The following is a 14,574-nucleotide window of genomic DNA, read 5'->3' on the forward strand; positions in this document are numbered from 1 at the left end:
GAAGCTGAATTATGACATCTGTAGTGTAAATAGTACAATCAAGTTACTGTACATCATCACAGATGGTAAAACAGATGAGAAGAGTATTGAGGAATGTTTTAGATCAAACAGGGACATGTATTATGAAATGGTCGTTTTTCATGCTTTTAATGAGGACCTAAATGAAATAGACCTTTCAGTAGCATCATCATTTTTCAAAAGCCAGTGCATGGTTTACTGCAATAATGAACTATATGACAACGCTATCATTTCTGATAAGTTTGACTACGACAGTATCATTATAGAGAACTTCGCTTCCGAGAAGAATTATTTGAAGTCTTATATCAAATTGAAGTTTTCGCAACAATTTAATACCGATGTCCGCGCTTTGAAAGAAATTGAGAATCTCAAGAAACTACGATCGCGACTGTTTAATGAACTGTCATTAAAGATGCAAAAAAAGTGCATAGTTAATTTGGAAACAAAAGATAGAAATGTTTTTATTCGTGAGTTTGTTAGTACGGGTTGGTATCAGAGTCTCGTGTCTACCACCAATGCGATAATGAAGGTAGACATTGAGAAAACCATCGCAACGATGATAAATCATCTTGTTAGTGAAAATAAATGCTATACGTTTGACGAATTGAGGTTCGAGACGAAATTTGATAAATGTGTACAGGAGGAGCCGGTCGTTGACCTTAATATTACAGCAGAGCAAGAAATTCCTTTTCCTGACATCGTTTTGAAGAGTGATAAGGGAATCCCGGTTGTAATTTTATTTTATTCACAGCTACTGGATAAAATAATTTTGAATAATAAAGACGAAATGAAAGTACCTCTAAATTTAAGCAAGTTCAAAACAATTATGGAGTGTCCACTGTTTTTGGTGAACGACAAAGACATCAGTGAGTCAATTGGTTACTTCTACACCTTCGATGTTTACAAACAGCTTTTGGAAAACAATACAAAAATTGACCCGCATACTCGAAGACTATTTAACGGAGGCATCGTTCTTGCGAACACGGATCAATTTGATAAATATAATGACTACGTTTTATCGATGACGTATTTTGGTTATAAAAAAGTCAACTTCAATGTTGGGTTATTCTATTACATGTTGTGGAAGAACTGCGAAAACAAAGAATGGATGGACAAAAATGTTGTCGAACAATTCAAGAAGTATGCTATGCGACGTATCAGTAAAACAGTTTGTAAAATGGGGCTTTTATCTTTGCCATTAGATCCTCAAGAGACCACTTCGCTACTTACTGCATTGTGGTACTGTGTTGATCTGTCTTCATGCATATTCAAAGATGATCCCCAAAACTTCAGCCACGAACGAATGAGGAAGTTCTACAGCGTAGCGAATTACATGATCGAAATCTTGAAATACTTTAATTATGATCTAGACATGAAGTCTATTAAAAGACGTAGAGAACTAATACATAATGTGATGATTTTGAAGAAAATAAAAAATCCAAGCGAGAAAGTTTACTATTCGTTGAAAAATATTTTTAAAACTGTAGACGGTTTTTTGGTTAGTGAAATTGAAAAGCCATTTAATCTGAAAAAGCTCAATTACCTGAAATTTAACCACAAAAATATGTTACACGATAATATCATTAATGAAACGGTCCATTTGAATGACTACGTTTACTTGATGCATTTTGATGGTAATGTGAAAGCTTCCGAATCCGATGAATATACCTTGGAAATTTGTGAAAAGACATTCCGTCCTTTGTTCGCTTCTTTGAAGAATACGAAGAAAGTAGTAATAATAAATGATGATGACAAAGATAAGATTAAAGTATCTTTCATACCCATTGATTCGCTTGATTTTGACACAGTATTGCCTCTATACAATATGTATATCAAATGCGTTATAGATCTAGAAAAATATCCCACTTTGCCAGAGTACGTTGAGTATATACGCAGGAAGAAAAGATTTTTCGGTAATTTGGTAACAATTTTTCCGTCCAATTTTTATTTTAATATCCAAGATGTGTATAGCCGATATCAAAAGGTAGTGACTAATGTTGAGGTCAACAAATTCATAAATGTCTGCAAAAAATATGTAAGTGGAACTGAAGGAATCAAAACTAAACAGAAAGTGATGTTTAATAGTGACTATAAAAATAAATTGAATTCTAAAGATGTTAAAAGATAAAGGAGTGTTTAAATAAAACCTTAAAACAACTATATTAAATTATCTTTATATTTTTTGTACTTACATAAAATAACTTAATTTATTAATTGCGATAGATCTTTGGTAACAAAACATTAAAAGTTAGGATCTTTAATCATTACTAAAAGCTTTTTATACTTTCAAGGACTTTAACGTAAAAATTCAGTGTCTAATCTATCACAAGACTATATTTAGTACAGTCATGTTTTATTTATTAGGATATCATTCAGAATGAGAGATGAGAAGCTAAAAGTAGTTCTAAAAGTTGTCTTGAAAGTTTAGCTATTTTAACTTAGAAGTTATTCATCTAGATCTAGACTTACGATTTAAATCAAAATATTATATGTAGGTATTTTAATTGAATAGTATAACATCTAGTTCAAAAATAAAATGTAAATATATTATTTTAAGCATGAGAAAAGAGATCATTAAAACATTGCAATTTTTTCCTTTTTCAAGACAAAATGAATTTTATGATATCATTTAGAAATCCAAATGTATATAAATTACCTTTATAATGTGCGTTTTTAGCCTAATATCTCGCATTCCAATAGACCAACGCAAAAATACAAATACCTACAGCCACACCATCTAAGTTGAATCATTCAAAAGCGGCCAACGACCTCGTATGTTTTATTTAAACACAATCCTGTTTTACCGGTAGGTATCTCATCTGCATCTTTATTACAAAGACTTTAAAACATCAATATCACGTGGTGAACCACATACAAAACCTACATATCGAGTATAAATCACATATTTACCGCAAACTTGTAAAATGGTATCAGGTTTTCATATTAGGTATGTGTTTAAAAGATTCAATGTTTTCTTAATACAACTTGATATGCGCAGTTTCGTTTTTATAGCTTCAGCTGTGGTATTCTCTATTTTTGTCTTTATTATCAACCCATCAAAAAAAAATTAAATCTATTGACAAAATGTCCACTATGACACAAAATAATGTTGACTGGGTAGAAGTCAAATGCATAGATAATACACTATAGAGTCAAATGTGCTTAGGCACGTCCCAACGCAGAACTGTAAAAGATTCAGCGAAACACTATCAATTCATCTTGGAAAGCGTGCTCAGGAACTATTCGACGTCATACCACCTTCGCCTTTTTACCATCGCACCGCAAGACATCGGGTGTTCATCCCTATGTTGTAGATGTCCCTAGGACCCGTACAAAACGCTTTGCGTCATCTTTTCTCATACGCACGGCTAAGGTTTGGAATATCCTACCCAAGTCTGTGCTTCCTGAATCTTATACACTTACCATCAGGTTGGATCATGGTCAAACGCGAGCCTATTTGCATTAAAAAAAATATCTTTCAGTAGTCTCCAAATTTTATACCAGTCGTGGACATCAAATACATTCACGGAGACATTAGCATTGATCTTCTCTTCAACAATCCATCTTGGTTCCAACGTTCTAAGTTTCACAAAAACTATCAGAGACGTGACGTCGCTCTCTGATCTTGAATATTTAGAGCTTTCATACTTGTCCAAATCCCCCAATACATCTGCAGCGATCTCATTGAAGAGTCTACATCTATATACAATCTAAATAACATAGAATTTGATTTTTCCGCATTAATTGTAAGGAAACTCTTTCTTGAAACGTCCTTTCGAGTTTCGGTGTTCTGTTTGATCGTAAATGTCTTGTATTTCAGCACGTACATCTGTCATAAAGTTATTAATAATCATTCACGGAGTAACTCCATCTTCTTTTGAATGATTATGATGATTCACTTTACTGAAATCTTCAGATAGTTCGAAAAGTCGATGGAGGTTAGGATCACAATGTCCTGGCGACGACCCCGCACTGGATAAAAAAGTATTAATTGACCTTCCACTGGATGGACCGGTGATATCAAGGTAGCCAAGACTGCGGTATTTGGAAGTCTTAACAAGAGGCCGGCATTAGACATCGGCTGATAATGATGATGATGAATGTCTTCACATATCTAAAAATGCACTCGTATTATCTTTTGGAGTGTTTACGCAGTTTCCACAGGAACTACTGTGCTCGGATAGATCGTGTTGCCTTCTTTAACGATCTCCCCGTTCACGATCTGGTGGAGCTGGTTCTCGTACGTGTGGCCTGATATCTCCAACTTCTTCAGGAGACTCCTCACCAGGAATATGAGGTAGATGTGGATAGCTGAATGAGGAGGAAAGAAAAAGTGGTTATTTTTAATTAAATTTGACGCATTTTTTTATTGAAACGTAATAACTCCTAGAACTTTGATGCATCCTCTCAAATGAGCTATTGCAGACCTAATTTGAATGGACACAATGTTGAATCTCGGTAGAAAGAAGAAGAAGCAGATATCGGGATTAATGTGCTTCATGAATACTAACCGACGCCCTGCGGTTTTACCCGCTCAGTTCTCGTACCCGTGAGCGTATGGGGATAAAATATAGCGTATAACACTGACAAATAACGTAGCTTTCTAGTGGTATAAGAATTTCCCTAATCGGTTCAGTAGTTCCAGAGATTACCCCCCTACAACACCACGCAGTTTACGTTCATCATCATCATCATTATCAACCCATATTCGGCTCAGTGCTGAGCTCGAGTCTCCACTCAGAATGAGAGGGGGAGAACTTTACGTTATAGTTAGGTAATAGATAAACAAACTACAACCGCGTAGCTACAATTCCCGTGTGAATACGGGAATAAAGTATGCGTATGTTACTAGCTGATAATGTAGCTTTCTATTTGTGAAAGAATTTTTCTAATCGGTCCAATAGTTTCAGAGGCAGTACAAACAAACAATAAATTCTTTCCTCTTTAAATAATAATATTACATTTGTATAGGTAACCCCAAAATGACTACCCAGAAATCTTTGAATTTTCATCAGCAAAAGTGTGATCGGAATATATGAATTAATTCAATATAGTAAAAGCCATGTAACAGATTAATGTTAAAGTAATGATAAAGTTGTGAATTTAGTATGAATAAGTAATAAAAAGCCTCAATAGCTCAACGGTAAGAGCGATCGGACTCTACACCGAGGGGTGATGGTTCGATCCCCGCCGCATTGGTCTATTGTCGTACCCACTCCTAATACAGTCTTTCCCGACTAGTTGGAGGGGAATGGGATAGGTAAGTACATATTTTTCTTTTTTTGACGGCCTCCATGGCGCAGTGGTATGCGCGGTGGATTAACAAAACGGAGGTCCTGGGTTCGATCCCCGGCTGGACAGATTTTCTTAATTGATCCAGGTCTGGCTGGTGGGAGGCGTCGGCCGTGGTTAGTTACCACCCTACCTACAAAGACGTACCCACCAAGCGATTTAGCGTCCCGAAAAGAATTGTAGAATCCGAAAGGGGTGCTGATTTTCATCCAATTCCCAACAAGTTAGTTAGTTTCCATCTTAGATTGCATTATCACTTACCATAAGGTGAGATTGTGAAGGGCTATTTTGTAAAGAATAAAAAAACCTTAGCAGGTACAATAAATAAGGTTTCTTACCAATTCCTGCAAAGAACAGAGGAAGCAGTTCCAACTCCATGAAGAAATACCTCTGAGTTGCCACTATGATCTCCAGCACAATAGTCGCAAACAGGGTGCAAAGGGTGTAGTAGTAAAATACTTTGAGGTAGATTATAATTTGCTGGAAAACAAGGAAACACAATGGGTCAGTTTTTTATAATAAACTAGCTGACGCCACGCGGTTTTACCTGCGTTGTTCCCGTTCCCGTAGGAATACAGGGATAATATATAGCTTATAGCCTTCCTCGATAAATGGGCTATCTAACACAGAAAGAATTTTTCAAATCGGACCAGTAATTCCTGAGATTAGTGCGTTCAATCAAACAAACAAACTCTTCAGCTTTATAATATTAGTATAAATAATAACTTTTTTACTAAACTAATCTTGAATCTTGAGAAATCGTGATATGACCTCGATTCCGAGGGCGTTAGTCCGGGTATGTACCTCCAATATTTTTATGTGCATTTCAAGAAATTAAATATCACGTTTCATAAACGGTGGAGGAAAAACATCGTAACTAAACTTGCATACCTGAGAATTTCCTTTATTCTCTACGTGTGAAGTCTCTATCCGCATTGGGGAGCATTAAAATAACCCCTCTCATTCTCAGAGGAGAATCGTGCTCAATAGTGAGCCGAATATAGATTTTAATGATGATGATGATAGGAGTTCTAGGACTTATTGTGACAGAGTTCATTCTGTACAAATACTATTAGTACAGAATGAGTACACAATCTATATTCTACATATACTATGTTTGTTTGTTTGTTTGAATGCGTTAATCTCAGGAACTACTGGTCCGATTTGAAAATTTTTTTTTGTGTTAGATGGTCCATTTATCGAGGAAGGCTATTGGCTATATATTATTTCCGTATTCCTACGGGAACAGGAACCACGCTGGTGAAACCGCGCGGCGTCAGCTATTATTAGTATATATCGATATTAGTATCAGCTGATAAACAGCAATGCTGATGTCTGATGGGGATGTTTTCTGGAGAATTTTCTTTTTTTAAGGAATATTTGCCATATCTTGTATAATATGACCAATACCCCCATTTCCCTCCAAATAGTCGGGAAAGACTGTATTAGTAGTGGGTAAAACAATAGAACAACGGGGCGGGGATCAAACCACCACCCCTCGGTGCGTTGAGCTATTAAAGCTTCAAATTACAGGTACAAAATGGTGGAGGTCATATCCATTGGACTATCACGGCTCTAGTGTAGGTACTAGTGTAAGTACATACATAGGTTTTAGCCTAAGAATTCTTTTTTTATGTGGGAATCAAACAGCTGTAATGTTACTTAATTGTAACAGAGTACAGAGAACTGTACTCTGTACAGTTCTCCTATACTATAGGATATAGTATAGGAGAACTGTACTCTGTAGTATACCTTCAAAATAGGAAGATATCTAAACAATGGCTTATCCAGATAATGGTTTATTAGCATTATCTAGATAAGGTTACAATTAAGTAACATGACAGCTGTTTGATTCCCACATAAAAAAAGAATCCTTAGGCTTACCTAATCTTATTATAAATTAGCCGAGGCACGGTAGTTTCACCTACGTAGTTCTTGTTCCCGTGAGAGCACTGGGATAAAAAATAGCCTATGACACTCACAAACTACGTGGCTAGTGGTAAAAGAATTTTCAAAATCGATTCAGTAAATCCAGAGATTATCTCTACAATACCACAAACTTTACCTCTTTATAATAATCATTATCAACCCATATTTAGTTCACTGCTGAGCACGAGTCTCCTCACTGAATGAAAGTGGTTAGGCCTTAGGACACCACGCTGGTCAAATGGCGGATTGGCAGACTTCACACACATAGAGAATTAAGAAAATTCTCAGGTATGCAGGTTTCTTTCAGGATGTTTTTCCTGCACCGTTAGTAACACATAATATTTAACTTCTTAAAATGTACATTACTGAAAAGTTCGACGTGCATGCAACGAACCGGATTCGAACCTATGAATCGAAGGCAGAGGTCATATCCACTGCGTCTCAAGTCACCTCATAAGAATACTGGGATAACATATATCATAAGACACTCGCAAATAACGTGGCTTTCTAGTGGAAAAAGATTTTTCAAAATCGATTCAGTGAATCCAGAGATTACCTCTACAATACCACATTTTACATCTTTATAATATTAGTATACCTTTGTTAATGCCGCTTTAATGGTGGGCGTCAACTGATCCGCATCGTACGTATCGGACACATTGCATCAAACGAATTTTAAATTTTACGCTAGATAAAATCCATTTGATGCGATCCGTAAGCTGCGGATCAGTGGACGCCTGCCGTTAACAAATGGTGTAGTTTATGGATTGCGCTTACTACAGAAAGCCAGAAAAAAAGCTGCTTCTGTGATGGGTCGTCTCTACCCTATGATATGTGCTAAAAGCAAATTATACCTCCACTCCAAGGTCACTCTCTACAAGACCTGCATGCGTCCTATAATGACCTACGCTAGGATACTTTGGACGATGGGCAACTACAGTGTCCCAGTCCAGTGTAGTTGCCCATCGCCCAAAGACCCTAAAACCCCTTCAGGTCCTTCAGAACCGATTCATGCGTCAGGCCACGGGCGCTCCGTGGTTTGTGCACAATAACGACCTACATAGAGACCTAGATCTCCCCACAATAGCCCAATATATGAAACAGCTCTCGAAAACTTATTTTGAGAGAGCCGCCACCCACCCCAACCAAATAGTGGTTGAGGCTTGCTGCTACATCCCCGATACTAACGCTGGTTGTAGATCTAGACGCCGAACAAACGTCATTTACGATCCTGACGATGACACAACGAACGACAATGCTTCCCAGGCAACACAAACACGAGCTATACACAGCGTCTTCGCCGGCGAAGACGAGGTCCCCGATATCTGACGTCACCCAGACGTGGGCTTTTTAACTCACGATCTCGGGGGCGCCCGGACTGATACACTCAGGCAAAACACCCCTCCCGAACGACCCTCTAAGCCGAGGTCCGAGTCTCACAGAGGAGACGAGAATCCCTTAGAGAGTCGTTCCGCCCATCTACTCTGCTTCTGCCTTCGGGCTCCATTAGGCGATGCTTCTGCGCTCGCCCAAACCCAGAAAAATCAGAAGAAAAAAAACTTATTAATGTCTCAAATAAATGATCACTTACTCTATGTGCTCCGTAGAGCAAGACAACACTGAATATGATATCAGCGCAGTATATCGCGAGACAGACACCGCTGTCCGCGTTCCCGGCGACGCCGTGGTACACCATCGCCATGTCATAGCTGAAGTGTACAGAGTAGCTGTACACGCCCACCATGAAAGCGGCGAACACCTGGAACATCATCAATAGAATCACCATCATTTGAAGCCTCAATCAGGGCCGGCCCTATACGGCGAACGGAGCAGTCGCTCCAGGCGCCAAACCCAAGAGGGCGCCTAAATGATAATCCTAGTCAACCGTAGACGGTACTGCGCATGACTTTCAATTGGTCACCCCAGAGTATGGTCGAGATCTTCACGTTCCATTCTTCCTTTACACTCATAAGTTGGTATAGGTAACTACATATTATTAGGAACAAACAGGAGAGGTGCCATAATTGGATCTCGCTCCATTTTAAAATTTACTTCGGGCCGGCGCTGGCCTCAATAGCTCAATGTTAAGCGGTCGGAGTCATCACTGAGGGGTGGTGGTTCGATCCTCGTCCCGTTTGTTTATTGTCTTACCCACTCCTAGCACAGTCTTTCCCGACTAGTTGGAGGGTATTGAGAATATTCGTCATATTATAAAAAAATATGGCAAATATTCTTTAAAATAAAAATCATTACCGCCATAATAGTCATCAGAATCCCCTCAAAATATGTTTTAGAATCATTTATTAGGCATCTTTAGAATCATCGTCATAATCACTATCACCTTTAGAATCACTTATTAGGTATCTTTAGAATCATCATCATCATCATCATAATCGCTATCACCTTTAGAATCACTTATTAGGTATCTTTAAAATCATCATCATAATCACTATCACCTTTAAAATCACCATCATAATCATTTTTAATCTTTACAAGTTAGCCCTTGACTACAATCTCACCTGATGGTAAGTGATGATGCAATCTAAGATGGAAGCGAGGTATCTTGTTAGGAGGAGGATGAAAATCCACACCCCTGTCGGTTTACGGTACGTCTTTGTTGGAAGGGTAGTAGCTAGCCACGGCCGAAGCCTCCCAATAGCTAAACCTCGACCAATTAAGAAAACCTCAATCGGCGCAGCCGAGGACCGAACCCAGTCATGTAAATCTACCGCGCATACCACTGCGCCACGGAGGCTGTCAAAAGTCAAAGAATCACTTATTAGTTATGTTATGTGGCATCCTTAGAATCGTCATCATAATCACAATTACCTTTAGAATCACCATCATAATCATTTTTAGAATTCGTCGTCGTCATTATCATCAATAACAACATTTTAATAGTAACTAGCATACGCCGCGCGGTTTCACCCGCGTGGTTCCCGTTCTCGTAGAAATATGGGGATAAAATATACCTACCTATAGCACTCGGGGATAGTGTAACTTTCTAACAGTGAAAGAATTTTAAATCGGATCAGTATAGTTTCAGAGCTCAGTGCAAACAAACAATCAATCTTTTCTCTACAAAATATTAGTATACAGAATATTTTGTGAGTATATTATTGTATAAACATGAATTTTAATACCAATATAGGTAGTTTGTAATCATTAAGAAATGAAATTCTGTAAAATTTGCCCGCCAGTAAAGACAAAACATTGTCTCTCAAATTTTTGACACCTTGTAGGTACACACGTTTATTTTCAAATAAATAATTTAAATTTGAATCATCATTATCATCATATTTAGGATTACGTTATATTGTAATAAATTAAGTTAATAATTAACCCTTTCACGGTCATTAAAAATTCTAATGACATTAACCGGAACAGACGTAACGTGCTCGTGGCACGGGGTGTAACCCAACTTCCGGTCCAATTCAACTCTCTTAATTTTACTGTAAATTTCGTAAAATAAAGAAAATCTTAGTATTTCACAGCCCGATCTTGTACTCGAATCCAGGACTTCGTGAACCGAATCCACAAGCACTGGACTAATAAAGCAGCAATATATAAATCAATTAGTTCACTGTTAATTTTAAAAAACAATTCAGCTTGTCCTAAAATTCTTTTCTTGTACGGTTAATTTGTTACGTTATTATTACATAAAAGATTTGGTACAATTAGTGCAACAAAGTATTCCGTTTATTTTTTTATTAATTTTTTCATCTAACTTTTTATCAGCATACGAGTATATAGTATCCTAATACAAAGGTTAGATACTAGTATTTTTTTTTGTTACTTAGATATTTTTTTGTTTTATTACAATTAATTTATTGGTATTTAAAATTAAATGATTATCAACTAAATAGATTAACCACTTCCCTCATATAATAAAATGCAGGTCACACCAATTCCTTTATTACCCTTGAATTATCCTTCGACAAAACCACACAAAGTCTACCAAAGATCCTGTATCACATAATAGTTGTATACTTACAATGTTTAAGTATCCAAAAGTCAATATACCCCTTCTCAGGGGCATGCAAAAGCAGCATCTTCCAAAAACGGGTATCTCACAAAACATGTTTCCGAAAAACAAAAACACCACGAAACAAAACTATATGTAATCAGTCACACGACGCGTGCTCTTGCGTTGAGAGTAAGATGTCCTGTGGTCTGTGCTCCTCTGTTGTCTGTATATATATAAAACCGAGTAAACTGCGTCTGTTAATGTATTGAATTTCACAGAATACAATAACAGCTCGGGAAACACGTTGTTTTTAAAATAATTTGTTCTCAATAAGTTTATTTGCACTTTGGACTTAAAATGTTTTTGTCCAAATTATAATAATCCAGCGGACGCTCCGTTCCAACTGCTTAGTTCCCGTTCCCGTGGGATTACGGGAATAAAATATAGCTTACATTTTGTAGCTTTCTAATGGTGAAAGACAGAAATAGTTATTTTGCAATCGTAAAAAAATACCGAAGATATCGTTTATATCGCAGCAAAAACTATAGGTAGGGGTAGGGTTGGGATAGGGTAGGGTTAGGGTTGGGTAGGGAATGAACCAAAACGAAGCTTGCACAGATCCGCTAGTCTACTATAAAACTAAATTTCTCGAACGAAGCTACATGCGTTTACTAGTCTATTTCAATTCAATAGTGTACTTTTTTTGTTATTCTCGTCGATAGTGGTTAAATAGAATATCGAATCTACAAATGGTTCCTAACGATTATTGAAAAGAAACTGTAGAATAAGTCCAGTCACGAAAAAAGAGCGTTTTGAAATTGTATGCTAATCACGACTGCCACGGACTGCGATGGTAAGAGGTGTTCAGCCATTAAAACGTGAAAACAATTCGTGTTTAAAAACAATGACTTTTATAGGTGCTCGCTTTAGGTTTAACCACCTTCTGGCAATGATAATTTTATACTATAGATTGGTTACGTTCCTACAAAATCACCGCAAAAAGTGATCCGAATAATAGGCTACAACACATTCACAATTTTGTCTTTAATTCCATTAGATATTTAGTATATATAGTTTTATATTTCCTGAACACACACCACGACATAATAGACGATATTTAGGTATTATTTATTTAAATAACGTTCGTCATTGACCACAATGTATAAATTTTATATTTTGAGCGCCTCATTTTTCATGCGCTAGTAACACATTGCCTTCTGGTATATGTCGGATAGCTTATTCGAAAAATTTATATTTGTTACTTGAAATAAAGTAAGAAAGTTACAAAGTTTAGACTAAATTTAACTTAAGGTAAATCCAGCCGTTAATCTTTTATCACAGTATAGCAATTCATAATGTATCAGTGGTCTTTTTAACTGACACCACTTATACAGTCTGTGGTAAAAATGACCATTTATTAAGTGACGTTTATCATACCGTACTTGGGTGGATAATGGTTGGATAGATTGAATGAGTCACTTCCCTTCCAAACTGTACCAAAACCTCTATATGCCAGACTTGGTATGTTACTCATTGGCAGATCTGTATGTCTGTATGTCTGTTTTTAGACTCTCTAATACTATTGACTATTATGACTTATGTATTTAACAATATTTTAATTAATCTTTAATAAAGTTTAAAAGTATAGTAGCCCGAGTACCTACGTAAAAAGGGGGTCTAAAATGGACTAAACAATATTATATTTCAGATGGAAATCTAGAAATGCGAAGGTACAAAAATGGTCAAGGTAGAACCGTGATGCTCCCACTATATAGTTATTTACCTAGCATGTACCAGCGGCGAAGAGTTTACGCAAGCCGATTCTCACCAAGTAACCTTTATAAATCCATGCATATTCATTGTTGTACTGCATCTAAATGTATGAGAAACCGGAGTTTGTATCACTATATATGAATTTCGTTTCCTTTGGGACAGCTTACCTTCATCTAAATTCCATTCTTCGCCATGTACCTACGTTTAGGGGCTCGACCACGGCTCTACCGTGTCCATTTTTATACCAATGCATTTCTAGATTTCTATCTGAAATATTTTCTTGTTTAGTTTAGATCTCCTTTTTTACGTAGGATTCATCATTCTTTAAAATCGGTTTAGTTGTTTAGGCGGTATGGTGAAACATGTGCGCATACATACATACACTGCCAAAATCATTATCCTTCCTTTTTGCTTCGCCGTAGTTGGGTAAAAAGTATAACTGTTGATAGCTCCACAGATAAAAGGTCAGACTCAATGCCGACAGGTCATAGGTTCGATTATTATTGTCGTATCCAGTCTTTCACACTCACACTCCAAACGCTCTTTGTTTATATCTATTTAATGTAGGTACATAATATAATATTATATTTTTTATTACTAGCCAACGTCCCGTGGTTTCACCCGCGTAGTTCCAATTCTCGTGAGAATACGGGGATAAAATATAAAATATGACACTCACAAATAACGTGGCTTTTAGTGGTAAAAGAATTATCAAAATCGGATCAGTAGATCCAGAGATTACTCCCTTCAATACCACAAATTTTACTTTTTTATAATATTAGTACCTATAGATGGTATTTCACTGCACAGCGCAACTACTGAACCGATTTGCGTAAAAACACTATTTTGTAAAACGAAAATTCACGCAAACGGAGTTGAGGGCATCAGATAGTAAACAATAAAATAAAAACCCGTGCCAAGAATCTAAAAGTTTTGTTTTCACAATCAATAACAACATGTTTTCGCATTAAATTAGTAATTATCTACATTCTACTCCGTACAGCTCGTTATCATTGCAATAATATTATTTGTTGACGTCGGTTTTTTCGCCGCCCACGATAATGATAAGCCGTATCATTACGCCCCGGTACATCGCAAACGACTTCCGAGAGGCGGCAGACAGACAGAACCGTAGACAGCGAAGCATATAGACTAATAGACAGCATTCATAGCATTCCCTCAAATAAGAGAACAACTTAAGCAGCGTCGTGACTATTGGGTCGTAGAACTGGCAAAATGCCACAGGCTTTTCTATCACGAGCACTAAGCCCTAGAGGTGTTAAACTCGGATTGTATGTTGATATATGTATAAAGTGTCCCATATTTAATGAATGAAACGCAATTCACCACAAAATTATCTAAAACCAATTTGATTAGTGTTAAATCCTGATATTTATAATCTAACATTATAAAACTCACATTACAAATTTCCTTGCACCGAACTAATGAATTTTACACCAAGTCCCAAGGTTGTATAATTAACTCACTGAACATTTATGTGTTGAATTTTTTAAAAGGTAATAAGGCGATTTGATAATAATTGGTGTGGTCTGGAATATTTTCAGATATAAAGATTACAATATTTTTGAAAAATT

At 36.8% G+C, this 14,574-nt stretch overlaps 1 protein-coding gene across 1 annotated transcript; it reads right to left on the reverse strand.

Annotated features, from left to right (window-relative positions):
* Positions 1-2,173: 2,173 nt before the first annotated feature.
* LOC112055533 (uncharacterized) lies at positions 2,174-11,424 on the reverse strand. Its single transcript, XM_024095701.2, has 4 exons — positions 11,234-11,424; positions 8,831-8,998; positions 5,649-5,790; positions 2,174-4,329 (listed from the first exon to the last, which is right to left on the reverse strand). Exons 1-4 carry the CDS (start codon positions 11,318-11,320, stop codon positions 4,166-4,168), a joined length of 561 nt encoding a protein of 186 aa, XP_023951469.1. The 5' UTR covers positions 11,321-11,424; the 3' UTR covers positions 2,174-4,165.
* Between the last annotated feature and the right edge of the window lie 3,150 nt (positions 11,425-14,574).

Source organism: Bicyclus anynana, chromosome 16 (assembly GCF_947172395.1).
Source record: "Bicyclus anynana chromosome 16, ilBicAnyn1.1, whole genome shotgun sequence".
NCBI lineage: Eukaryota > Metazoa > Arthropoda > Insecta > Lepidoptera > Nymphalidae > Bicyclus > Bicyclus anynana.